The sequence below is a fragment of the Bombyx mori genome, chromosome 21 (genome assembly GCF_030269925.1).
Source record: "Bombyx mori chromosome 21, ASM3026992v2".
Taxonomy (NCBI): Eukaryota; Metazoa; Arthropoda; class Insecta; order Lepidoptera; family Bombycidae; genus Bombyx; species Bombyx mori.
This window is the reverse complement of record NC_085127.1, coordinates 11,303,326-11,330,178: the sequence shown is the minus strand read 5'-3', so window position 1 is coordinate 11,330,178 and position 26,853 is coordinate 11,303,326. Positions and strand designations below refer to the sequence as shown.

General features: G+C 42.1%; 1 protein-coding gene across 1 annotated transcript in view; it reads right to left on the bottom strand.

The window, feature by feature from the left end:
• Positions 1 to 7,951: 7,951 nt before the first annotated feature.
• The window catches only part of LOC101745435 (synaptotagmin-4), a 45,289-nt gene continuing 26,387 nt past the window's right edge, over positions 7,952 to 26,853 (bottom strand). The window contains exons 4-10 of the mRNA XM_004929732.5: positions 26,389 to 26,543; positions 13,066 to 13,200; positions 11,994 to 12,107; positions 10,502 to 10,613; positions 9,829 to 9,956; positions 8,880 to 9,072; positions 7,952 to 8,239 (exon numbers count right to left, since the gene is read on the bottom strand). Coding sequence (XP_004929789.1) covers positions 8,123 to 8,239; positions 8,880 to 9,072; positions 9,829 to 9,956; positions 10,502 to 10,613; positions 11,994 to 12,107; positions 13,066 to 13,200; positions 26,389 to 26,543 — 954 coding nt within the window. The 3' untranslated portion in view covers positions 7,952 to 8,122. The remainder of the gene's footprint in view (positions 8,240 to 8,879; positions 9,073 to 9,828; positions 9,957 to 10,501; positions 10,614 to 11,993; positions 12,108 to 13,065; positions 13,201 to 26,388; positions 26,544 to 26,853) is intronic.

The window sequence follows — 26,853 nt, the reverse complement described above, 5'->3', positions numbered from 1 at the left end:
CCTAGATGCTAAAAGAAAAATCTGAAGGGGTCTTAAAATAGGTCAAAAGGTTATTTCATATATCTGGTTTACTGCTTATTACGAGACTTCAATCATAGTTACAATGAAATGATAAATGGATATATTTGTAGCGATGTGTGACGTAATAAGAAGGTAAAGTTTATTTAGAAATAAAACGAACGATTATTGTGAAAGCACCAGTCAATAATTTATTTTCTAACATTCCCTTGGTTGGTGTTGATGGAGCGGGAGCCATTACTACGTGTGCTTACAGTTTCAAGTTTTATTGAAAACTGATATTTTGAAAATTTAATTAATTGTACTTCGTCATTCAGAGCTTCGGCTAAAATTTCTTGAAACATAAATAAATACTCGAAAAATACGTTGATTTGACTATCAGTTTGAAATAAAAGAAAAAGGATGGAATAGAGCGGTTTCGTTTCAAAATATCAGTTTTTTTTTATATATTTCAAAACATGCATTTTTTTTTTTCAAAACATGCATTAATTTTTTGTGGTCGCTTCTACAACACTTAAGAAACATTTAGGATTATAAATTAAAAAAAAAAATATTTTTATTAAAAATAAAAACATTGACGTTCTGTTTGCGCAATGGATTTTGAGAACAATTTTTAAGGACAAGACAATTTTTAATTGCCTCACGTATCGAAATCTCAACATTCAACTCGCAAACAGACTCTTAAAATCTAATATAAATTATCTTAATCTCTATACGTAAATTACAAGACAGCTATTTCGATGACCGAAGCAAAATTTTATTTACAGTTTTACAATTATGGAATGTGTTAGTATGGATTTTTACAATACACCAAATATAGATAAAACTTTCTTAATGTTAACTCGACAAAAATCGTAACATCTAAAACCAAAGAGAGAGATAAATAAATGGCTTACTTAAATCTACGCTAAGCTTTATAATTAAACAAAAGTAATGTACACATTCATGGGTTTTGGTTAGTTTAATAAACATTTCTACCAAATGGGATCCACAGTGAAAGCGTCCTCTACGTGAAACACGAAAAAGTACACAGTGACTCTAAGCTCAAAGCTTTGTCATGAGCTTCACACTATACTAAAGAGAGTAACAACTATAGATTTTATATTATATTATATTTGGGGGTTGATTGCTTCCCGCTTCCGTAGGTTTAACCCGCGATTCCCTACAAGTGACCCCTGGGTGGTGCAAAACGGGAGCCGAACACATAATCGGTGGTAGGACTTGTCCGACTGGCTGGCGACCACCCTCCAACTAGAGTCCGCCGCCAAATAGCCTAGCTGTGTTCCGGCGTGTGGGTTGGAGAGCCAGTTTTATTCCTTCCCTTTCCTCTTCCTTGTTCGGGGTGAATCTTGATGATGCCTGGAACATGCGGAGCAGACGTGCGTGCGAGCTCGCGGGACGTGATTGTTTGACGGGGGTATAGGGAGACCCAGTGAAACGGTGTTCGCCGCCGCCCGCCGGTCAGTTGGGGACCTGAACCCGGGTGTCTCTACTAAACTCCGCCCCGGGAAGCTGTCCCGCCAACCGGTGTAAAATCCTGCCGTGCGGTCGTCGTGCCGGAGTCGGAGACCGGAGTGGATCCCGGCGATCGCACGCAGGGTGGACTGGGGGCCCTTCCATGCCCTGCGTCAGTCTCTCACGCAACCCGTGGTCGAGCACGTACTGTGTTCCGCGCTTTATTCAGGTATCGTCATGATTTCGCTTCGAACTTCCTACCCCACCCATTCCCACTCTCCAAACAAAAAAAAATCAAACATGACAGTACAAAAAAGGAAAAGGGTTTTGTCGGCGATGCCCCATTCCACATTTAATGTGGATTTCAGCAATGTAAGGGGCCTACACAGCAACCTCGACGCCGTACACCACCATCTTGAGACGGCGCAGCCTGCCCTCCTTTTTCTGACGGAGACGCAGATATCTGCTCCGGATGATACTTCGTACCTTGAATACCCCGGCTACGTATTGGAGCACAACTTCCTGCGTAAAGCCGGGGTGTGTGTATTCGTCCGGGCTGATGTCTGTTGTCGCCGTCTACGAGGCCTCGAACAACGGGACCTGTCCCTCTTGTGGCTGCGCGTAGACCATGGGGGTTGTACCCGAGTCTACGCGTGCCTGTACAGGTCCCAGAGCAGTGATGCAGGTTCAGCTCTGATAGAGCATGTGCAAGAGGGGACTAGCCGCGTGCTTGAGCAGTACCCATCTGCGGAGGTGGTGGTTCTTGGAGATTTTAACGCTCACCACCAAGAGTGGTTGGGGTCCAGAACCACTGACCTACCGGGTCGGGCTGCTTACGATTTCGCCCTGGCCTACGGCCTCTCCCAGCTGGTGACACAGCCCACCCGTGTCCCAGATATTGAGGGGCACGAGCCTTCTCTGTTGGACCTTCTGCTGACCACCGATCCAGCCGGATACAGTGTAGTGGTCGACGCTCCGCTTGGATCGTCTGATCACTGCCTTATCCGTGCTGCCACACCACTCTCTCGTCCTAGTCGTCGAACGACGACCAGGTATCGAAGAGTTTGGCAGTATTTGTCAGCAGATTGGGATGGATTGCGTGAATTTTACGCATCCTACCCATGGGGGCGGTTCTGCTTTTCCTCTGCTGATCCTGACGTCTGTGCGGACCGTCTTAAAGACGTGGTGCTCCAGGGGATGGAATTGTTTATTCCCTCCTCTGAAGTGCCCGTTGGGGGTCGCAGCAGACCCTGGTATAACAATGCCAGCAGGGATGCTGCACACCTCAAGCGGTCCGCATACGTGGCATGGGATAATGCCAGGAGACGTCAGGACCCTAACATCTCAGAGGAAAGGCGGAAATATAACGCCGCTTCCAGGTCCTACAAGAAGGCTATTGCCAAGGCGAAGTCGGAGCACGTTGCTAGAGTTGGCGAGCGACTAAAGAGCTATCCCTCTGGGAGCCGTGCTTTTTGGTCGCTCGCCAAAGCCGCAGAAGGAAACTTTTGCAGGTCTAGTCTCCCACCACTGCGAAAGTCCGATGACAGTCTGGCCCATAGTGCGAAAGAGAAGGCTGACCTTCTGGTCAAACTCTTCGCCTCGAACTCGACCGTGGACGACGGGGGTGCCACACCACCGAACATCCCCCGGTGTGATAGTTCCCTGCCGGAGATCTGCTTTACACAGTGTGCAGTCAGGCGGGAACTCCGACTCCTGGACGTCCATAAGTCGAGTGGGCCAGACGGCATCCCCGCAGTGGTTCTGAAAACGTGCGCCCCTGAGCTGACGCCTGCGCTAACGCGTCTGTATCGCCTCTCTTATTGCGCTAACAGGGTTCCGTCTTCATGGAAGACCGCCCACGTCCACCCTATCCCCAAGAAGGGTGACCGGTCGGACCCATCGAGCTATAGGCCTATCGCGATAACTTCCTTGCTTTCCAAGGTGATGGAGCGAATAATAAATATACAACTCCTGAAGTATCTTGAAGATCGCCAGCTGATCAGTGACCGACAGTACGGTTTCCGTCACGGTCGCTCAGCTGGCGATCTTCTCGTATACCTTACTCACAGGTGGGCTGAAGCCTTGGAGAGCAAGGGCGAGGCTCTTGCTGTGAGCCTTGATATCGCGAAGGCCTTCGACAGGGTCTGGCATAGGGCACTTCTGTCGAAGCTACCATCTTACGGAATCCCCGAGGGTCTCTGCAAGTGGATCGCTAGCTTTTTGGATGGGCGGAGCATCATGGTCGTTGTAGACGGTGACTGCTCTGATACCATGACCATTAACGCTGGCGTTCCACAAGGTTCGGTGCTCTCCCCCACGCTTTTCATCCTGTATATCAATGACATGCTGTCTATTGATGGCATGCATTGCTATGCGGATGACAACACGGGGGATGCGCGATATATCGGCCATCAGAGTCTCTCTCGGAGCGCGGTGCAAGAGAGACGATCTAAACTTGTGTCTGAAGTGGAGAACTCTCTGAGGCGAGTCTCCGAATGGGGTGAATTGAACTTGGTTCAATTCAACCCGATAAAGACACAAGTTTGCGCGTTCACTGCGAAGAAGGACCCCTTTGTCATGGCGCCGCAATTCCAAGGAGTATCCCTGCAACCTTCCGAGAGTATTGGGATACTTGGGGTCGAGATTTCGAGCGATGTCCAGTTTCGGAGTCATCTGGAAGGCAAAGCCAAGTTGGCGTCCAAAATGCTGGGAGTCCTCAACAGAGCGAAGCGGTACTTCACGCCTGGACAAAGGCTTTTGCTTTATAAAGCACAAGTCCGGCCTCGCGTGGAGTACTGCTCCCATCTCTGGGCCGGGGCTCCCAAATACCAGCTTCTTCCATTTGACTCCATACAGAGGAGGGCCGTTCGGATTGTCGATAATCCCATTCTCACGGATCGTTTGGAGCCTCTGGGTCTGCGGAGGGACTTCGGTTCCCTCTGCATTTTGTACCGTATGTTCCATGGGGAGTGCTCTGAGGAATTGTTCGAGATGATACCGGCATCTCGTTTTTACCATCGCACCGCCCGCCACCGGAGTAGAGTTCATCCATACTACCTGGAGCCACTGCGGTCATCCACAGTGCGTTTCCAGAGGTCTTTTTTGCCACGTACCATCCGGCTATGGAATGAGCTCCCCTCCACGGTGTTTCCCGAGCGCTATGACATGTCCTTCTTCAAACGAGGCTTGTGGAGAGTATTAAACGGTAGGCAGCGGCTTGGCTCTGCCCCTGGCATTGCTGAAGTCCATGGGCGACGGTAACCACTCACCATCAGGTGGGCCGTATGCTCGTCTGCCTACAAGGGCAATAAAAAAAAAAAAAAAAAAAAAAAAAGTATAAAATAGATTTCATATCTGTACCCTAAAACCTATACATTTAATGAGTATTTAAATAAATTCAATTGTGTCCACGCTTTAAACCCTAAAAGTGTTTTTCAAACCAGTTTTTTTTGACCAACGAATACAAACCTTTTAGAGCGTGAACAGAACTGCATTGTTCCTTACTTTTATCGGTTAACATGTAATTATTTTACGATACATTCATTTAGTATTAGATTATTCGACTACAAACGTTATTCCAAAAGAAAAACTGCGAATCCAAAGATAATGGTTCGCCTACGTATTACAACACATAGTATGAGATTACGTACTACTTTAAGGGGGCGTCCATTAATTACGTGAGGTGTTCTGGGGGGGAGGGGATCAAGCTAAATCTTTCCAAATCTCACTTATGGGGGGGGGGGGGGTTCGCAAATATCACGTAATTATATTTCTCGCAGAAAACGGTGTAAAACGCTTTGGTGAAAAACACTTGGATATATTGGTTCCAGTAGTCACTCTTGAGGCCGTGCACGAGTCTCCATGGATTGAATTAGAATAAATCTTTTCTTAATTTTTGTTTGATATTCATTATTTAATTTTATGATTGTGATTTTAAATTAAGGTAATATTCACAATTACTAGTCTTTGCTAGTCTTCAATAAAAGTAATAGAGTAAGTTTTTTTTTCTCAATTATCCAACACGTTTACCGTCCAAATAGAAGTTTTGAAGAATCTCGCGTGAGATTAGAGGAGGGGCGGGAAGGAGTTGATAAAAATCTTACGATATCTCACCCAGGAGGGAGAGGCGGTCAAAAAATTCTCAAAAACGCCTCACGTAATTAATGGACGCCCCCTACAGTAAACGGTTAAAAGATGTATTTGGAAGTTTTTTTTAGCTAATGTTTTTGCTAAATTGTCCGAAATTTGCGCTCTAACTCAATTGGTGACTTAACTTTAGATATGTAAATCAATGTAAGATAACACGGGCGACTTTATAATGATGCTCACTAAAACATTTGCGGTAAATGTTGGTGTGAACAAGTTCATGTATACTTATTATGGGAACACAAAATGTATATATTCCAAAAATGCTAAATATATATAAATTAATGTGGTTTCTTCTTAGATCTTATATATGTTTTCTAATATTCTATTGTATTTAAATTTGTTTCAAGACATGTGTCTCGATTTAATGAAATTAATATTCTTTAGAATGGCTAATGAAAATGCTATCGAAATTAAGAAATGTAATACTGTGCGCTATCATTTTATTCTAAATCATGGACACTGTCAATGTCTGAAGCATTTATTTTCAAATAGTTTTAGTCCAACGTTTGCTGTAATGATCATTTTTCAATTATATCAGTTATTAGACATGATCAGGCGCCGTTCTGATGAATCGCGGGTCGCAACAACATAACGAAAAAACAAAAACATTACTTATATTTTCATTACGAATCATACGAAACTATATTTTTGTCTATCTATTATAAAATTATAATGCAATTACAAATTAATTTTTCTAAATACGTTTTTTCTCTTCACCGGACCCCGGCTTTGCTTTTTGGTAAAGACCAAAACTAATAAAATACGTTGTATTTAGCCGATAAGCCGCACAAGTTAAATATACTTTGAACAGCAGAGACATAATTCTGCATATCTTCTAAAGATTTTGTCAGATTTTTTTTTTATGATTGAAAGATTACTGGTGATGGCCCTGAGGCCTTTCCAGCTTCACCGGGACAGGTGAGCGAGCAAAGGCTCAGCCAGGAGGGGTGGGATTTGCTAACAGCTTCCCGAGCGCCTCCGAAGGAGACCTAACAACTCAAGAGCAATTGCTTCGCGAATGAATCTACTACGGGATCGGAATCGCGACCCGCTGAGAAGATCCGGCGAGAAACTCAGCGGGCTGATGCATGGGTTAGGTTGCACGTCGACCTCTTTGTCGAGTTCGACGAGTACGGTTACCGGGGTTCCTCAGCTTGCTCCTAGTGTTAGAGCTGAAGGTATCTAATACAAGAGTTATTGGATCTGATGGATCCGTAAGGACATATTATTATGCATAATGTCCATAAACATATAGTAGTTTAGCGTATCTTATTTATGAAAGAATTACGTTAATCTAACAAGATCCTTAGAAGATATTCAGGTTTTTTGTTTCTGCTAGAAGTTAAGCAAGTTAGAATTGCGATGTTTATCAGCTGAGCGATGATTTGCAGTTTATGCTTTGTACACGCACGTTATCTATCGGTCAAACTTTCCTCACAATAAAAATGGCAGACTAAATTCCAGCTTTAGATATATATTTTTTTTTTGCTTAAATGGGTGGACGTGCCCACAGCCCACCTGGTGTTAAGTGATTACTGGAACCCATGGACATCTACGACGTAAATGCGCCACCCACCTTGAGATATAAGTTCTAAGGTTTCAAGTATAGTTACAACGGCTACCCACCCTTTAAACCGAAACGCATTACTGCTTCACGGCAGAAATAGGCGGGGCGGTGGTACCTACCCGCGCGGACTCACAAGAAGTCCTACCACCAGTAAATATATAAGTATTTGATTATTTTTAACGCACTATACTATCTGTCACGTAAATAATCAATAATAATTGCCAGAATTTTACAAATGCACGTAACAGTAGACAAGAATATTATTTGGAATCTGGGTTCTATAATATAACCATTAATGTTATGTGAAGGAAATTTTTGTGGACAGGATTTTTGTGTTGACATTCAACTTCACAGCTCTATGCGGAGTCGATGATTATTTAATGTAGAGTACTTCAAGGTAATGAGTATTTAATTAAATTCATAGATATTTTGTATAGATTTAGAGCAGATTTTGTTATCAGTTGCATTACATCGATAATCTGACATATAACACGTCTGGTGTCGTCATGAAAGCTCATTACCAGTATGTGAGTGCTGTCAAGAACCGTGAGATATGAAGTCTGAGTCTTAATATGAGTCATATAAAATAGGGACTTTCAAATAGGAATGTTTTTTTTAAATCGGATTTTATGACCTGGTAACTAAGACCTTTAAGTCATGTCTTATGTTAATTTATATGCTTATTTTTAGGAAAAATGATATTATGGAGTGAAATGAAATGAAATGTAATTTGAGACATTAATCAACTGGGATGAAATTAAATTAAATGAGATGATATGGGATGAAATATAATCTCAGTAAAATGGTGGTCATTTACTCATATTTTTTCAGTGGACTTTTTGAGGGAAAAATAGGAATGTATTCGCGCATAAATAGAGTGGTCGTAACTAAAGAGCCCTGGACAGTTGGAGGTGTGGAGGTGTAGAGGCGCGTCTACTCCTTCAGCTTGTGCCAGTCGGCGATCTGTCGTCGCGGCGCCGCCTGCACCTCGCGCCAGTGGTGCCGCGCGCCGCCCGCCGCCGCCGCGCCCAGCTCCAGCCGACCGATCACCTGGATCACGGAGACCGACGAAAATATTAAGTTCCGTTTAGCGGTAGGCAGCGGCTTGGTTCTGCCCCTGGCATTGCTGAAGTCCATGGGCGACGGTAACCACTCACCATCAGGTGGGCCGTGTGCTTGTCTGCCTACAAGGGCAATAAAAACTGGTGGAAGGAACTCTTGTGGGTTCGCGCAGGTAAGTACCACCACCCCGCCTATTTCTGCCGTAAAGCAGTAATGTAAAAAAGTAAATAACACTTTTTTTTGCGAGTGTACATGCGCGAAAATTCACATGCGGCTATATTCAGACTCGCCAAGTTACGTCGGTCGTATTGCAATGAGCAATTTAGTGGGCAACTTCATTTCTGTTAATTTTGTGTTACGGTGCGCGCGCATCGTAAAATTTCACTCTCATCAATTTTTCATAACGCGCCTAAAGAAGTATAACTTCAAAAATGACAAAAGAAAGCGCAGGGCCCACCTCGTTTTTGGTGACGCGGTCCCAGTCCAGCACGAGCATGGTCAGGCGGAGCCCTTGCATGCTCAACTGTTCTAGTGAAGCTAGACAGACGTCCAAACCACCAGTAACCCCAAAGAACGTTTCAGACATTCGCATTTATCTCGACTCGTAGTACGGAAGCGCAGGGCCCACCTCGTTCTTGGTGACGCGGTCCCAGTCCAGCACGAGCAGCTCGAGCGACACGTGGTCGAGCGCGGCGTTGGGCGCGGCCGGGACCTCGAACACGAACGACTCGTTGAACACCGGGTTCAGGGTGCGCTTCTTCACGTGGGTCTTCTTCTTGGCGATGCGTTGCCCGTTGTACAGCAGATACATTTTCACGTAGCTGGAAGTTATTAGAAGAAACGATTTAAAGTTACCTAGAAAAATCTTTTTTTATTACTAAGGCCGTCCCAGAACAACTCGGCGTCGCTCGGTGAAGCATGATGTGGGAAGAGCTAGAACTGCCCAAGACCGATGTAAATGGAAGGATTTGATTCGAGCCCTACACCCCAGCAGAGGGTAATAGGAAAGAAAGAAGAAGAAGATGGATATACGAACTCACAGCCCACCTGGTGGTTAAGTGCTTATCGGAGGATATAGACAACCACAACGTAAATGCGCCACTCACCTTTAGATATGCGTTGTTAGGTCTCAGTATAGTTACAACGGCTACTCCACCCTTCAAACCGAAACGCATTACTGCTTCACGGCAAAAATAGGCAGGGTGGTGGTACCTACCCGCGCGGACTTACAAGACGTCCTACCACCAGTCTTAAAAACTTATAGAAAATTGACCAAGTTCTCGGATCAATTTTGGTTCGGCGATTCAAGAAGTATTCAAGAAGTAGTCCCGTGGACGTCTTAAGGCAAGTAATAGAATCACGGAAGAATTTGAGTAGCGTTCTTTGAGTATTATTTTAAACCAATTTGTAACTGGTATTATAACGTTAATAGGGCGTATTATAAAGAACGTGAAGACAGCGGAAACCACTTATGAGTTAAACACTGTACAAAGATACGTGTTATACGAATTTCGATAGTCAAGTTGTGGCATGCATCGGTGCGTGTCGGCGGCTGTAGTGTGAGCGTGTGTGCGTACGGGTCGGCGAGGCCGGTGAGGTCCATGCGCGGCAGGTTGCGCGCCTTCAGCAGCACCACGGTGAGGCGCGCCGCCGCCGGCTGCCAGCACAGCGACACCAGCACCTCGCCGCGACCGGCCGACCGCATCTGCGCACCACACAACTCCACGCTGCACAACTCAACCTGAGAAACTTTGCTAATATCTAGTGAGACTGGTTCTTTATAGAAACCACCAACGGATCGGGATCGTGACCCATTTTTTTTGTGAGCCACCTTTAGCTTTTATACAAGCCTTTAATCTGTTTGGCCACGAATGTATGGATTCACGCACTGTTTCCAATGGAAATTTCGCCACTGCTTCCTCCAAAGATTTTTTAAGAGACTCAATTTTTTTTATTGCTTAGATGGGTGGACGAGCTCACAGCCCACCTGGTGTTAAGTGGCTACTGGAGCCCATAGAAATCTACAATGTAAATGCGCCACCCACCTCGAGTTAAGTTCTAAGGTCTCAAGTATAGATACAACGGCTGCCCCATCCTTCAAACCGAAACGCATTACTGCTTCACGGCAGAAATAGGCAGGGTGGTGGTATCTACCCGTAAGGACTTCTAAGACGTCCTGTCACCAGATTTGAGCTATTGTGGAACACTATGGACTCACTGATGGACTCTTAAAGAAACTTCTGGGCTTACCTTGAGGCTGCGCGGTTGGATCTCGCGGCACAGAGCCATGGCCTCGCCGCTGTGGAGCTGGAGGTTGGACAGCGGAGACACGACCTCGCCGATTATCTCGTCCCGGGAGTATCTGGAAACCGAAGTAAATATTTTATGGAAATATTATATGCTTACTACAACTTACAACTACTACTTACTATTTTCAACAAATGCATAATGAAAACCTTGAATTTTTCTCATAATTAAATAGTCATTTACTCCGATATTAAAATTGTGTCAAATTGTGTATTTGAAATAAGTCTTTATTTAATGTAGCCTTGGTTCAGCCCTTGGGCTTGAAGTCTGAACACGACAATATCCATTTAAGCTTATGTGCTATAATTGGTAAGAACCACAAAGTATTAGAATAGTATTGTATAGGGATTATAAAAATAAGTTTAATTTAAAGACACCAAACAAAAAAATAAATGATGTGATGTTTTATTATTTTATTGAAGTGAAAACTTCTTTAGAATCGTTGTGATTTCAAACCGGATGCAACGGAAAAAACGACAGGTAAGAGACACAAATACAAAAATGTGTAGGATGAAGCCAGCAAAGAATGAGACAGAGATATACATACTATTTAATACAGCGGCATCTGTGAGATTTTTTAATACTAACGTGTGTATGAAAGCTCTTGTAGTGAATTTTAATTCAGGATTATACGTGAAATTAAAATATCAATTCACAGAGGGCGCTACCTTACAATTATTTACTAATGACAAAATTTTACATATACTTCAGACGTTTAGGATAATTGTATTTTAATTTTGGAAGGTTTCACTTCTACCACGTGTCAATTGCACACATTTTGTTTTTTATTATTATTGTGTTGGTTGTATGTAAACTGTCTGTTTATGTTATGTGTGTTGAACAGAAATAGAGGATAATCTCTCAAAGTACAACATGTAAAGAAACTTTGTGGGTAACGACAAAGGAAAGATTTTAAACGGAGACTGAGGAGTACGGATGCTATTTATTTATTTTCCTACCTATGCTGATAGTCTTGAGACGCTATATCAGCGTTACCCTAGCTCTCGGGGCTCAAACCGAAAGTGTTTCTAACACTGGTCTTAGCAAGAGCAGTGCTTCGCAAAATCTACCACCGGATCGGAATCGCGACCCACTGAGAAGATCCGGTGAGAAACTCAGTGGGCTGTGTCTATGGATTAATTCACTCATTCACAAACACATTCATTAACAAAAGCACCGGTCACCGTCCTCGTCGAACCCGTCGCTTGAGACGAAGGGCTCGACGAGGACGGTGACCGGTGCTTTTGCGGTGCGGTGCCGTACCTCAAAGTACCGTTAATGGAGCGGACGTTACTGTTAAAGAACTTGCATATATACAAACTTATCTGGTAAATGTCGTTAGCGCGATTCAGGCATCTGTCAGAAATCACGTATTCTATCATAACTACCCGCAACTGAATTCAAATACAAATAAGAGTAATGAAGCTAAACATACCGATCAAAACTGAGGACCACGAAGTGCAGGGTGATGCCGGCGATTTGATGCGGAGCGATACCGTAGAAGGTGAAGTCTTCATCGTAAACTGGGCAACGGGTCTTACGGACAACCCTGAGTAATGCGACCATCATTTAATATCAACTAAAGGATAATGTTATGAAATTACCATTTATTATTAATACGCTTTTATTAGCTTCAGACGTATTGTATGTAACGGAAACTTTGAACATGATTTTGACCCCCTTCAAAACGTCGGATTAACTCGAAATTTGGTATACTTATTAAGGACCGATGACAATATATATATACATATAAACAAAAAATATTGAAAAAATTGAAATTCAACTCCCCATGCTTTTTAACAAAAAATAATTTTCTTACACTAGTCTTAATTTAAATTTATTAAAATTTATTTTCTATTTTTTAGTTGGATTTTCTATAAAAGCGTATTTTGTTAGTTTTTTTAAACTATAATTTTTTTAATTTTTTTAAACTATTATTTTTAGAACCCAATTTTTGTGAGCATTGTTTAAAATATGCAGTTGATTCGTCGTCTTGTATTAAAATATTTTATTGTTAAGTGATATGAGTCATATAAAAATGCCTAGATTACCTTTAATGATGCTGGGCCCAGTGAAATAGTTCGTAGCGGATGGATAAAATGTATCAAACACACACACACACAGGGTTTCCATTGTTTGCTCATCGATCATTATTCATATATCATTCCAATTTAATTAAGAACGCCTTTATCAGAGATAAATATTTGTGCGTTTTCTTTATTAATTTATTCTATAATATATATATTAATAAGAATTAATGCCTAAGACATTCCCTGCCAGCCAACCAAAGATAGGTTAGAATAAATAGTAGTAAGTGCAATGAAATTTATATTAAATTCAAATACATACACAAAAATATATACATACGTACATACATTTAATAGTTTTTACAGTATTAAAGGGAGTATATTAATAAATTCACCTAACAAAAACTTCAACTTAATAAATTCATGACGATTCCGCTAACCTTTCATACATAACTTGTACATAGCTTTTTTCATACATACCTAGTTTTAACCTTGTGCTGTTTGTCGGGGAGTAGCTGAAGCTTGACGTAGGGGTCAGGTCCGGCTGGCTCGCGGCCCGGGAGGTTCTGGCACGACACCACCGACACCACCAGAGCGTTCTTCTCATTCTCGTATCTGAGGTGACACGATTGAATTACAACGAAGATCGGATGATAGAAATCGAAATAAACATAAATTAGGTGCGGCGTATAGAGGCTATTGACGAACCCTCCGAGCACATTGCCCCAAATAGATTAGAAGAACGCTTGTCCCAATTTGAAGCCAAATAACGGCTGCGTGCCGGAAACGGATGACGACGAACCCCGCACGCTTACAGTATAATAAAGCACAAAACACTTTATTGCACTTAGGTACATCATAATAACGACAATATACAGAAAAAAATAATGAGAAAAATTATACTTAAAATCAAAGTACAATGGGTGGACTTATCACTGAAAGCGATCTCATCTAGTCAATATTCGGATGCCAAGATCTCAAATAACAATCTATATCACTAGGACAACGCGTAATAAGCATCTAGTCAACCTTCGGATGTCAAGCAATACCGTCTTTACCATAAGGGCACACGGGGCCCGTGCCCAGGGCCCCCATTCTCAGGGGGCCCCGAAAGACCGACAATTTCTCTCACACGTTTATTCTCAAAACATTTTTGTCGGGCACATTACACTTTTTTCACAAATCAGTAATCAGAAGGTATTTACAAGGCATATACTATGCCTATAATAGAAGATTTTGCTCAACAGAAATCCCGAAAGAAACCGTTATCGAAATCGTAACCAAAAAACCGGCAGCATTTTAATATCATTAATGACATATTTTATCATACTGTATTTGATTACCTATAATAAATGGTCATACTCAGCAAAAAAATGTTATTATAATTCGTTTTTTTACTTTCCAAAAGGGCCTCAAATTCTTGTGTGCCCAAGGGCCCCATCCTAGTTTAAGACGTCCCTGATGTCAAGATCTCAAAATACAATATGTATCATTGGGACAACGCATAATAAGTTAGCCATACGAAAAACTCTCTAGTTATTAATTTTCTATTTGCATTTGTAACGCACATTAAAGCAGGTGAATTATAAGAGAAATAAAAACAAAAGAAAATAAAACTTCCTCGGAAGTAATTCATTCATGAGATACTGAAAATGGCGGTCGTAATGTCAAATTCGAATGCAAACTGTCGAAACATCGAGTTTATCAGTTCAGAATCTGTTCAACAGTAATATCCTAGTAACTGTCGCGTACATACCTCGTCGAGAATTCAAGCAATAATTTATCGTATTTATGTATTACTAGTGGCCCCGCAGTACTTAGTCGAAATTCGACTATAATTAATTGAAATTATAAGTTTTAACGTTATTATGGTCCTATTGTTACAGATTTCGCCAAGACTACACTATAGACCAATACTCGTAATATTAAAGATAAACAATACTAACCTATTCTCAATTGGACAACAGACTTTAAGCAATAACAAAAGTTTGACAATAAAGAAAGAGTATATTATGTGTGTGTGTGTGTGTGTGTCAAATACATGGTAGTATGTGTAATGTTTTCTTTATTGATTTAATGAATCTTTTATGCGTTATTTAAAAAAAAAATTAGCATTCTGCACTTCTCTATATTCTCTATAAATGTGCGAAATTTCATACTCCTCCGTCCGGGCAATTTTCGTAAAAAGGGGTACAAAGTTTTTGCTTCACGTATTAATATATAGATATATTTCCACCGTGCGTACTTCAAGAATAAACAATATACAATTCAAATTTAATTTCTATTTAAAAACGATTAGCGTAAGATGAACACATTTCTGTATCACGATTGCGAAATTATTTTTAAGCATGAACGAGATCAGTGTGCTTAGTGCGAGCTTTTTAACGTTCTCGATAGCGTAAAAGTTAGGCCAATTTTGTATGCAGTTGGAACAGCGCCCCTAGCGGCAAACGTACGCAAACGATCCCATTCCATACAAATATGAGCTAACTTTTACGCTATCGAGAACGTTAAAAAGCTCGCACTAAGCACACTTGTCGTTTGAATCACGAGGTCCTAAACATCAATTGTATAGTGTAACTGATGTCTCGCCCTTCAAGCTGGAACTAAAGCTTTCGCGGTTGAAATAGACAAGAAAGTCATGCTAATCGTGCAGCCTGACAATACGTCCTAAAACTAGAAATTCGGTATTAACTTTGCAGTTAAGATTTTTATAACGCTAAATTACTCCTTGTTATTGTTTCATCGTGATAATCCTTCGTGAACGTCTTGCGTCTAGAAGTTTTCTTTCATTGCTATTTTTGTAGGCCTGGCATTTTGTTGAACGCTATGCGTTGCTGTAGGCTTCGAGCTCATTAACGTCTACCTTTGGACATTGATATAACTAGACTGGATGTAGACGCGTCTCTGAAAATCCTAAAATTCATTAATATGTAGTTTAAAAACTTAAAAAAAAAAATACACGTTTTTAATAGCAAACCGACCTAAAAATTTAATTTATAAATCGTTTTATCCTTTTGATACTGCTCAGGATATAATTAGAGAGAACAAAATGATGCTACCTTGGACCTTGATGCGTGTGCAAATTTTCAAGTCAATCGGTCGTTTTAAGACGGCGAAGGTGACTTTCAAAGATTATATTCCATACTAGCGACCCGCTCTCGCTTCGCTTCGGAATCATTAACTTTTATTATTGATAGCTGAGTCCCGCGATGTTAACCGCCGTTATCGTCGTGCCGCGGATGACGTCGCAGGGCGAAGCTAGTTTTAATAAAGCCTAAGTTACTCCTTATATCATAAGCCACCTATCAGTGAAAGTCTCGTCAAAATCGGTCCAGCCATTCCAAAGATTACCCGGAAAAAACAGACAGACAGATAGACAGAAAAAAATTGTAAAAAATGTTATTTTGGTGTATGTATCGTGTATATATTCATATGCATGTAGTAAAAAGCGGTTATTTCAATAATATTACAAACATACACTCTAATTTTAGTTATATGTATAGATAAACAAACTTACAAACATGCCAGACTAACAAAGGTATGTTAAAAAGAAAATATTTTATTCTTGAGGCACTTTTCTCGGCCTTTCACTAGCACTGAAATTAATAATCTGGGGCCGAACGTCCTCGAACTTCAGATTCAGACGAGACGATAAGCTAATCCAGGCATAATGTCGGTTCAATTTATTTTAACCTTACATTTTAGGATCCTAATTTGGAAGGCGGCAGATTTATTCCATTCAATTACGCAGTAGCCTTGGAACAAAATTAAAATTACACTTTAAGTGTATTTAGGGAAGGGAAAATATTCTTATTATAAATTTATTTTTTAATAAACAAATACTTTATTTTGGTTATTAAAAATCCATGCCACTGTCTGAAAATATTTAATTAGTTCGTCAATAAGTAGTCTCGCATTTTCTAAACTACATACTTTATTTTGATTATTAAAAAAAGCCGCTGCCTGAAATTAATTAATTAGTTCGCAAATAATAACTATTCTCGCATTTTCTATGCAAGCTACACAACTACCTTTATTATTGCTTAGATGAATGGACAAGCTCACGATCCACCTGATGGTATGTGCTTACCGGAGCCCGTAGACATCAACAATGTATATGCTATCACTCGAATTGAGAAATGAATTCTAAGTCTCAGAATTATAGTACAACGGCTGACCCGCCATTCAAGCTGAAACGCATTTCACGGCAGAAATAGAAAATGGTAGTGCTTGCCTGTGCGGACTTCCAATACTCCTGAACAGTTGTAATTAGTATTTATGTAAATTATGCTAATTAATAATTGATTGTTGATAAATAAAATTATTAGGATTCTCCAAGTCTATTATCTATGAACTCGCGCGCCGTCATTTGGCATACCTATTGCGGGGATTATACTAGCTTCACCGAACGTGAGCTCATGGGGCTCAGCCTAGGAGACTTTGCCAACATTTTCGCGTGCCATCTATCTTACGCTTACTGAATTATATCCAAAAACCTTCTCTATTATTAATTCTACAAAGGCAATGACGTGTAAACGTATAAAAAAAAAACATAACCTCAAAAAAACCTTTATTAACATTCGCTTTTAAATCATGTAACACCACTGGGTGTTACGTAGAATATAAAAAAAAAAATGTTTTCATAAAATTATAATATCGAAAGCTAAGTACGTAAATAACCATCGTCTCGGGAGAGTTCTCTTCGGTACTAAATCGAAGTAGGGTACAAGTAAGCGTCGAATTCGCGTGTATCTTCTGAAAAGTGTTTTCAGGCAAAATTACGTGGGCGTGGAACATTGAAACCCTGAAATTGCGTAGGTACAGACTACAAGACGACTGACTGGAGCTAGGCCGACGTAGATATGAGTTATATAGCATACGTATCGTCAATTTATGAAAGTCGTCAGTGTAGTTTGAATATTTTATTAAGGCACCCTATAAATTGATTGCAAAAGTAGATAAAAGAAACTTCTAGAACATTTTAATAGTTACTTCGAAGGGCTTTTAGTACATTAACAACTGGCAATTCCAGCTCCTGATGTTTCTCGTGAACGATTCTTTAAAACATCTCTTACAAAAACATACATCCCTAGCAAATTTTCAATTCAAAATACATTCATAGAACATTTATACTAGATTTAATTTAAATATCACTACATAGTATAAAACAAAGTCGCTTTCTCTGTCCCTATATCTGTCTGTCCCTATGTATGTTTAAATCTTTAAAACTACGCAACGGATTTTGATGCGGCTTTTTTAATAGATAGAGTGATTGAAGAGAAAGGTTTATATGTATAATAACATCAATTAAATAGTGTAGAAATCAATAATAAATTACAGTTTCCGAAGCGAAGCGTGGGCGGGTCGCTAGTAATTCAAATATTTGCATTTGTTTAGTTGCAACATAAGATCTCCCTTGAGTACAGCCAAATTTATTGTTACCTATAAATCTATATAAATAGATTAATATATCGTTTGCTAACCCTGGAGAACGTGAAATAAATGTCCGATGTATTTTACGAACGACCCGTCTGGGGCACCTTCGCTAAACACCAACCAGCGCAAACGAATAGGTCTATAAAAAATTATTAAGAATTGGCACATTAAGGTTATTTTTTTTTTATTGCCTTTGTAGGCAGACGAGCATACGGCCCACCTGATGGTGAGTGGTTAACGTCGCCCATGGACTTCAGCAATGCCAGGGGCAGAGCCAAGCCGCTGCCTACCGACACAGGTTCGGACACAATGTATTTATTTATTTACTGCACTGCTGCTTGAGATACAGTTTTTATCACCTAGGTCGAGCACCGATACAAATTATGATTGTTTCTACTTCTATGTTAACAACGAATAAATGAAAATGAATAAATATAAAATTTATTTATTATTTCACAGTTTATTATTTAAAAAAAACCTGTCATGCTTAATTAATTAGAGACTGCAATTCACAGTATATTAATAAATACTACATATTTAGTAATGGAAATACGATTACCTATTATATGTATAATTTTATGTTAATAAACCAAAACTACAGTTTATGAATTTAAAAATAGAAGCAATAACTAAATTCAATCGTTATATTGCTGAAAAAAAATCTCGATCGTGCGGATTGCGTTCAGACATTTTTATTTTACCATCACACCGTATGCATAGTAAAAAAAGGGTAAACTATGAGTCATGAGACATTTACTTGGCCACGAAGTAAGTGTGCCATTTAGATCGATTAGTTAATATTAAGACTCGACCGTGCTTCGCACTAAAGGCAAAGTGTAAAAATCGCTACTGAAAAAATCACATTTTTGTGTTTTGCACTGAATTGTTTATTTAAAAATTCACGTTGCGATATCCATGGGTGACGTTACATAATAATTAAACGGTACTTGACCTTGATCATCTAATCAATCATAATAAAAACAATAGCTGACGCACGGAATTCATTGTCACAGGGGATGCTCGAGGTCAACCGTTTGACTTCGTTTTACATTGAGGTCTTACAATAATACAATGGTTAGCCTTACCTAACTAAAATAATCTATATATATAAAAATGAATTGCTGTTCGTTAGTCTCGCTAAAACTCGAGAACGGCTGGACCCATTTGGCTAATTTTTGGCTTGAATTATTCGTGGAAGTCCAGAGAAGGTTCAAAAGGTGAATAAATATGAAAATGCTCGGAGTTATATAAAAACAAACAATTTTGTTTTTCCTTTGATGTGTCCCCCGTCGGACGGATTCCTTTTGTTTGTTTTAAGTTTGTTTTTTACAAAATTTTAGGTCTTTTATTTATCGATTGAGGCACTACGAAGTCTGCCGGGTCAGCTAGTTATCTATAAATCTTGTCATAAATATCGTCGCATGTTGGTTTTTTTTTTGAGAGCGTTCTGTTTGCAACCCAAACGAGATATAGACTTTTCTTTCGATCGCCCTCTTAAGCTGAAGGAAAAATTACGAGCTCTTCTAAACATTTGCATTGAACAGAGTCAAATTAACTTTACAGGCCTGATACGTATTTATGTGGATGGGATAATGTGAAACTCTTCTTCAATCCATGTCCACAAAAGAAGGCTCTTAGTCGTCTTTTTTTTTTGTTTAGATGGGTGGACGAGCTCACAGCCCACCTGGTGTTAAGTGGTTACTGGAGCCCATAGACATCTACAACGTGAATGCCGCCACCCACCTTGAGATATAAATTCTAAGGTCTCAGTACATAAGAGGTCCTACCACCAGTATAATTACGCAAATTATAATTTTGCGGGCTTAATTTTTATTACACGATGTCATTCCTTCACTGTGGAAGTCAATCGAGAACATTTTTTGAGTACGTATTTCATTAGATAAATTGGTACCCGCCTGGGATTCGAACACCGATGCATCGCTCAACACGAATGCACGTCTTATCCTTTAGGCCACGACCACTGTAAAACCACGACGTCTTGTTAGGCCCCATAAATCATAGGTGCTAAAATAAAACCCGGCGCATCAATGCGACAACAGCTCATAAACGTAACCCAAAAATTATAATAAGTAACCTAATTATTTTGTGTTTTCAACCGGATCGTAAACATTTTATTAATAGTGAAACGAACATCCTATCAATGTTTATAGCTTTCGTTCAATGCCGCCGTAAAATTCGACTACCCTCTGCGTACAGACGACATAACAAACAATATAAAGGTCTCAGTAATATGTCCAGCTTGTTGACATAAACCTTTCTTGTATATTTCTATATTTACAGAGCGGTAGTCGATTATGTCTGAGCGAAGTAAGTTATTATTCAGAAGAAAACAGAAAAGCTAAGATATAAATTTGAGTCTCCTAACCTCTGGCTACTCCAACTTTTGTTTTGAATGAAAGCCTAGTAGATCATGGCCTACATCATTTTAAAATCTACCGGAGTCCCAAAATCATAACATTAATACAACCACCCTCCCTAATGTACATACACATGTATAACTATACTTGAGACCTTAGAACTTATATCTCAAAGTGGGTGACGCATTTACGTCGTAGGTGTCTATGGGCTCCAGTAACCACTACACCAGGTGGGCTGTGAGCTCGTCCACCCATCAAAGCAATAAAAAATATGTATTTGTATCTAATAAATTACAACAACAACGACGGTCCTAGCCTTCGAAGTGAGAGTGCTTCGTGTTGAACAAATCAGACAATCTTCTTAGCCATACATATTTGATCACAATACATATTGCCACATCAATATTGGGAATTAGGAATTTTTCTAAACTCAAAATACAAATTTATGCTCTGTTTAAACACGTTAGAGTATTGCACCCATTTGACGTGAAAACCGTACATGCATATGGTGCGTCGTTGAAGATTCCGTATCTATCGATGCTTTATCTCCAAGTCCAATAACCGGTGACGTCACTGTACAAGGGGTGTATCCGATATAGACAGATTCTATCAGTGATTCCTCGAATACCCCGGCCCGTCCCGTAAGGGACGCCAAGTTATAAGTAACTTAAGATTCCGACCTTCACCGGCTATCCGTACAGTCTCGATGGGACTCGGGACGGACAGTCCGCCCGGGCCTCCGGTCTCCAAGGCCTCCCTTACTGCCCAACCGACATCAAGTGCCAAGGAGTGATCCGCGAGATCGCCGATCGACCAGGCGACGACTCTTGTGCCCAGCGGCGGGCCCAGAGGTAGACTCCCGGCCCATCTGAAGGCGATTATTCGCCGGAAGAGGAGCCTGAGGAGGCTCTGGGCGACAACTCGTTCTCCCAGGATCAAGCGCGAGCTTAATGAGTTGGAAGCGGAGTTGGCGGCGAAGATTAGCTCCTTTCGGGGCTATACGTGGGAGGAACGGATTGAGGAGGCCTGGGAGGACCCCTCATCCGTGTCCCTCCACCGACTTTGCCGCCAGCTCTCAAATCGGCCTGCCCCTACTTGTCCACTAGTGGACGAGAGGGGCAACCGATGCTTCTCGGCTCAGGCCCGCGCCGATGTCCTGGCCGTAATGCTGGAGTGGCAGTTCGTTCCAAATGACTCTGTACCCTCAGAGGCCGCATTCCACCAATCGGTGGAAGAGAGCGTAGCGAACCTACTCTCCTCCCCGGTGCCACCGTTGGGAGATGGTGATTTCATCACTCCCAGCGAATTGAGCCTCTCCATTAAGCGGATGAAGTGGCGCAAGGCGCCGGGTGAGGACGGTATTCCCTCCCTCGCATTCTTCCATTTCCCTGAAACGGTCGTGTCATACATGACACGGCTGTTTAATTCCATTCTGTCCACAGGACACTTCCCGGGAATTTGGAAATTGGGCAAGGTTATCGCCTTGCCCAAACCCGGTAAGGATAGGAGGAATCCCTCCAGTTACCGTCCGATCACTTTGCTGTCGCATGTGGGCAAGTTGTTCGAGAGGCTGCTGCTGAGAAGGGTGTCGCCGCACATCCTTCTCAAACCCGAGCAGTTCGGGTTTCGCAGCGGTCACTCGTCACTCGACACAATTGGTCCGCGTCATGCATCATTTGGCGGATCGGTCCAACGCGCGCCAGTACACGGCCGCAGTCTTTCTCGATATCGAGAAAGCCTTCGACCGTGTCTGGCATGCGGGACTGATCCACAAGCTGGTGCAGAACACGGACCTCCAGCACGCCTACGTGCGACTGCTGGGGTCGTATCTGGAGGGAAGATCCTTCTTTGTCGCGGTCGAGGGCGCCAAGTCGTCGGTGCGCCCAGTCACGGCCGGAGTTCCGCAGGGGAGCGTCCTGGCACCATTCCTCTACGCTCTCTATACCAACGATATTCCCACGCTCGAGGGCAACCTCGAAGCCTGGGAAGCCGACGTGAAGTTGGCGCTGTTTGCCGACGACAGCGCCTACTTCGCGTCATCCAACTTCCCCTCTGCGGCCATTTCGAGGATGCAGAGGTTATTGGACTTACTGCCCCAGTGGCTGGACCGATGGAGGGTCGCGGTCAACGTGGGGAAGACCGCGGCTATCCTCTTCGGTCCGGTCAGCACAACAGTCGTCCCGGGACAGCTCAGTCTCCGTGGCGCTAATGTCGAGTTTAGATCCAGCGTCCGGTACTTGGGGGTCGATATCGACCGGAGTTTCAGGATGACCGCCCACGACAATAAGGCGTTGGCGGCCGCTCGCTACGCGAGATTCCTCCTCCGGCCGGTGTTGGCCTCCAGGTTGCCGGTCAGGACTAAGCTCGGCATTTATAAGACGTATGTCCGTTCCCGTATCACGTACGCAGCTGAGGCTTGGTATCACCACATCCCGCAGGGTATGCGGGCGAGGTTACAGGTCCAGCAAAATCTGGCTCTTCGCACGATAGTCGGAGCAGGGCGTTACGTCAGAAATGACGTAATCGCCCGGGATCTGGATGTGAAGCCGCTCGAGGAGTTCATCCGGAGGCTAGCTCGTAATCTTTACGAGCGGGCTGACGGTGGACCCCACGAGCACCTCCAAAATATAGCTCCCTTGCACGCCAGACCACCTGATGGTCGGGCGCTACCAAGGGAACTACCAACTGGAACCCCCGGCTATGGTAAGATAGTCGGCTTAACCGGAGTGATATGGGAGTGCTCATAATGAGTCCCCCATGGGACTGAGCTGTCCACACTCTTCACTTCCCCCCACATCGTTGGGGTGCCCCCCTATGGGGACCCATTTTCCACCCCCGTTGGGTGGATCACTCCCCCGTCTGGGGAGTGTTTCACATCGGTCCCTCCCCGCGATGGTCTTCCCCTTTTGGGGAGCCCAGAACGGGTGAGCGCCAAACTAGTGCCGCGGCTCCCCCTCTGGTTTGTAAGATGGGGCCGCGGCATGGGGCCGGTGGCGGGCCCCCCGTGCTGACTGTTGTTCGTCTGTTTGTATAGTAGAGTAGAAACACGACGCCGGACGATCCTGCTGCCGGGCGTCATCCCTGGAGCCAATCAAGCCCATCGTTATTATGTTTATTTATATATTTTTTGACGATGTGAGTGTGCCGAGCACGCTGCGAACAGCCCCCCCCCCCACCTGTCTTGCATCCATTTCACCCCTGCCCTGTGTGGCAGGGAGCGTCTGCTCGGGTAGTGGGGTTTACCCCGAGGCCCGCTCCGTGCTCCCGTAAGGGAGTACGACGACCCGCGAAGTATTCCTCGAATAATCTCACCCGTTCGTGCTTTTAAAACTACCCGATGAATGTGGTAATATATGCCGTAGTTTGCCGAAATAAAATACAGACCATCCAAGACTGATAGCATGATGGTTTAGGTATTACATTACATGGATTAGCATTACATTATTTTACAATTACAATAAATTACATTTGGGAAATACACTTATTTTCAACAGACTTGTTTATTGACCGATTTCTTTGAAATAAATATAAACTGGGAACAAATCATGCAGGGTCATCAGGCCCCAATTTAGGATTCCCTGTGTTATGGGTACCAGAGAATAACAAGCATATTGTGAGTGTTGTTGTAATTCATAAATAGACTCCTATAAAAAAAAAACATCTTTACTATTAAAACTTGTCACAAATCTATATATATAAAAGAAAGTCGTGTTAGTTACACTATTTATAACTCAAGAACGGCTGAACTGATTTGGCTGAAAATTGGTGAGGAGGTAGCTTAGAACCAGGAGAACGACATAGGATACTTTTTATCACATTCCCGTGGGACTTGACATAAACCGTGGTAACTATAACAAAACGCAACTGACAGCTAAACGTAATAATATATATTCTATGGTTAATTATAGTAGAATTTTGAAGTTGATCAGTTGATGTGTTTGAAACAAACCGTGTGGCGGAACAAAGTTCGCCGGGTCCACTAGTACGTAATAAATAACACATTTTACGACATTCCCTATTAAATTACATAAATGAATACTGATTGCGCAACTGCATTGAACTACAAATACAATAAACACGCGTATATAAACCACGTTGCAGTGAACAATGTTTGTTGAAAGTTCTATAGACTTGTATAGGTCTTAATCACTGCGGGTCGACCGCAATCCCTATTAGCTTCGTGCCAACAATGAGCTTACGTCGGGAATAATGGGCAGCGCTAGACGTGTATCGATTGAACTCTCTTCGAATAGGTATTTTTCACTGTAATATATACACTAATACGTGAAGAAAAAACTTTGTACCCCTTTTTACGAAAATTGCGTGGACGGAGGAGTATGAAACTTCCCACACAATTACATATAATGGGTATATAAATGGACTTAATATGAATTGTCCATCGCAACAAGAAGCCGGTTGGTAATCATATATTGACACTTGTGACGGCACATACATATGAATATGCAGATCGACCGTGCCGAGTTTATTAGCTGATTCAATGATATAGTCATATTTTAGATACAGTGCTTAGATTGGTGGACGATCTCATCGCCCACCTGGTGTTAAGTGGTCACCGGTGCTCTTAGAAATCAATAACGTAAAGCCGCCACCGAAATTGAGACACGAGTTCTAAGGTTCAGTGTTACAGTACAACGGCTGCCCCACCCTACAAACCGAAATGCATTACTGCTTCACTACAGGAATAGGCAGCGTGGTATCCTACCTACCTACCTACCACAAGACTACCTACCACTAGTAATTACGCAAATTATAATTTTGATTTCTACTACACGTTGTTATTCCTTCACCGTAAAAGTCAATCGTGAATAATTAGTACGTATTTCATTAGAAATAATTGGTAATTTGGTAACTTGGGCGCCTTAACCTTTAGGCCACGACGCCTTCACTCAATCCATCTGTTATTTAGAGAATATCGACGTCGCCTACCTGGAGATAGAGTTCGAAGTCTTGTGCATTGTTAAGGCTGTCAATCCTTCAAACTGGAACACTTAGCCGTATATATAAATAGAAATAGATCGGATGATGGTACCTGCCCTCTTTGTTAAAAAAAAACGCTAAACACGAGGCTAAAACGGATTGACAGGGATAATCAGACAACAGTCCAACGTGACGTAATCAAGTAAATACTCTCGCACCTACAAAAGACCATTTCGTAATTATCAGCCAAAATAATACGGCAACTGGCCACGTAAGCCGAATAAAGAAATTAATGCAAGATAATCTCACAGCCGAATCGGACTTCCAGACATCTTTTGTCACTACGTCTGACCTTTTCGGCTAATTAACAAGAGTTATCATTATGATTAAAATTTAATAATATTTCAATAACTCCTATATACACATACGGACTGGTATCCGAAATTAATGATCTTAATTTAATTTAATCGTACGAAGCAGTTTCTTTTTTATGATTGAAGGATTACTGGTGGCCCGGAGGCCTTTACAGTTTCACCAGGACAGGTGGGCGAGCAAAAGCTCAGCCAGAAGGGGTGGGATTTGCTAACAGCTTCCCGAGCGGCTCCGAAGGAGACCTAACAACTCAAGAGCAACTGCTTGGCGAATGAATCTACTACCGGATCGGAATCGTGAGCCGCTCAGAAGATCCGGCGAGAAACGCAGCGGGCTGATGTATGGGTTAGGTTGTACGTTGACCTCTACGCAATAGTCTAATCAACTACTTTGTTAATATTGACGGCTTTGATCACCAGGCCATTATTTACCTAGCCTTTTTATTATTCTACTACCCATTATTTTTAGTTAGCTTTACAAGGTGGAGCCGTCTTCCCCGATTTAATAACGATACTTTCATACACTTTGCAGGTATCAATGGACCGGCCGCACTGGAATTTATTTGGAGAGGTCTATATTCAACAGTGAACAGTCATAGGATGAGATGTAGCTCTCATATATTATAATATTTTTCGAACTTGACTTGCATAACAAACATTCATGTAGCAAAACTCACCGCAGCTTGAAGTGTAGATCGCCGAGTCTTCCATCATTGGTTTCCGGTTCGGTTGGTTTGGTCTTTTCAGTGGCGTGGACGTCGGCAAGCTCCTTGCTCAGCGGAGTTGGCTCGGTGGGGGCAGTCGGGGTGTTTGGGCTGTTGCTTGCAGAGGACTGGGTGAAGACAGACGCAGGTTAGATGGTTTGGCGTATTCTTAAATATTCAATTTACCCACTGTACGTTTCTAACGAAGTAAAAAAAATGTCAATACATTTCGTTATTGCCTTTGATGACTCTTGAGGTTCGTGACGCGTTTGACGTAGTCGAACTTGATTTTTTTTTTTTGCTTACATGGTTGGACGAGCTCACAGCCTACCTGGTGTTAAGTGGTTACTGGAGCCCATAGACATCTACCATGTAAATGCCGCCACCCACCTTGAGATATGAGTTCTAAGGTCTCAGCATAGTTACAACGGCTGCCCC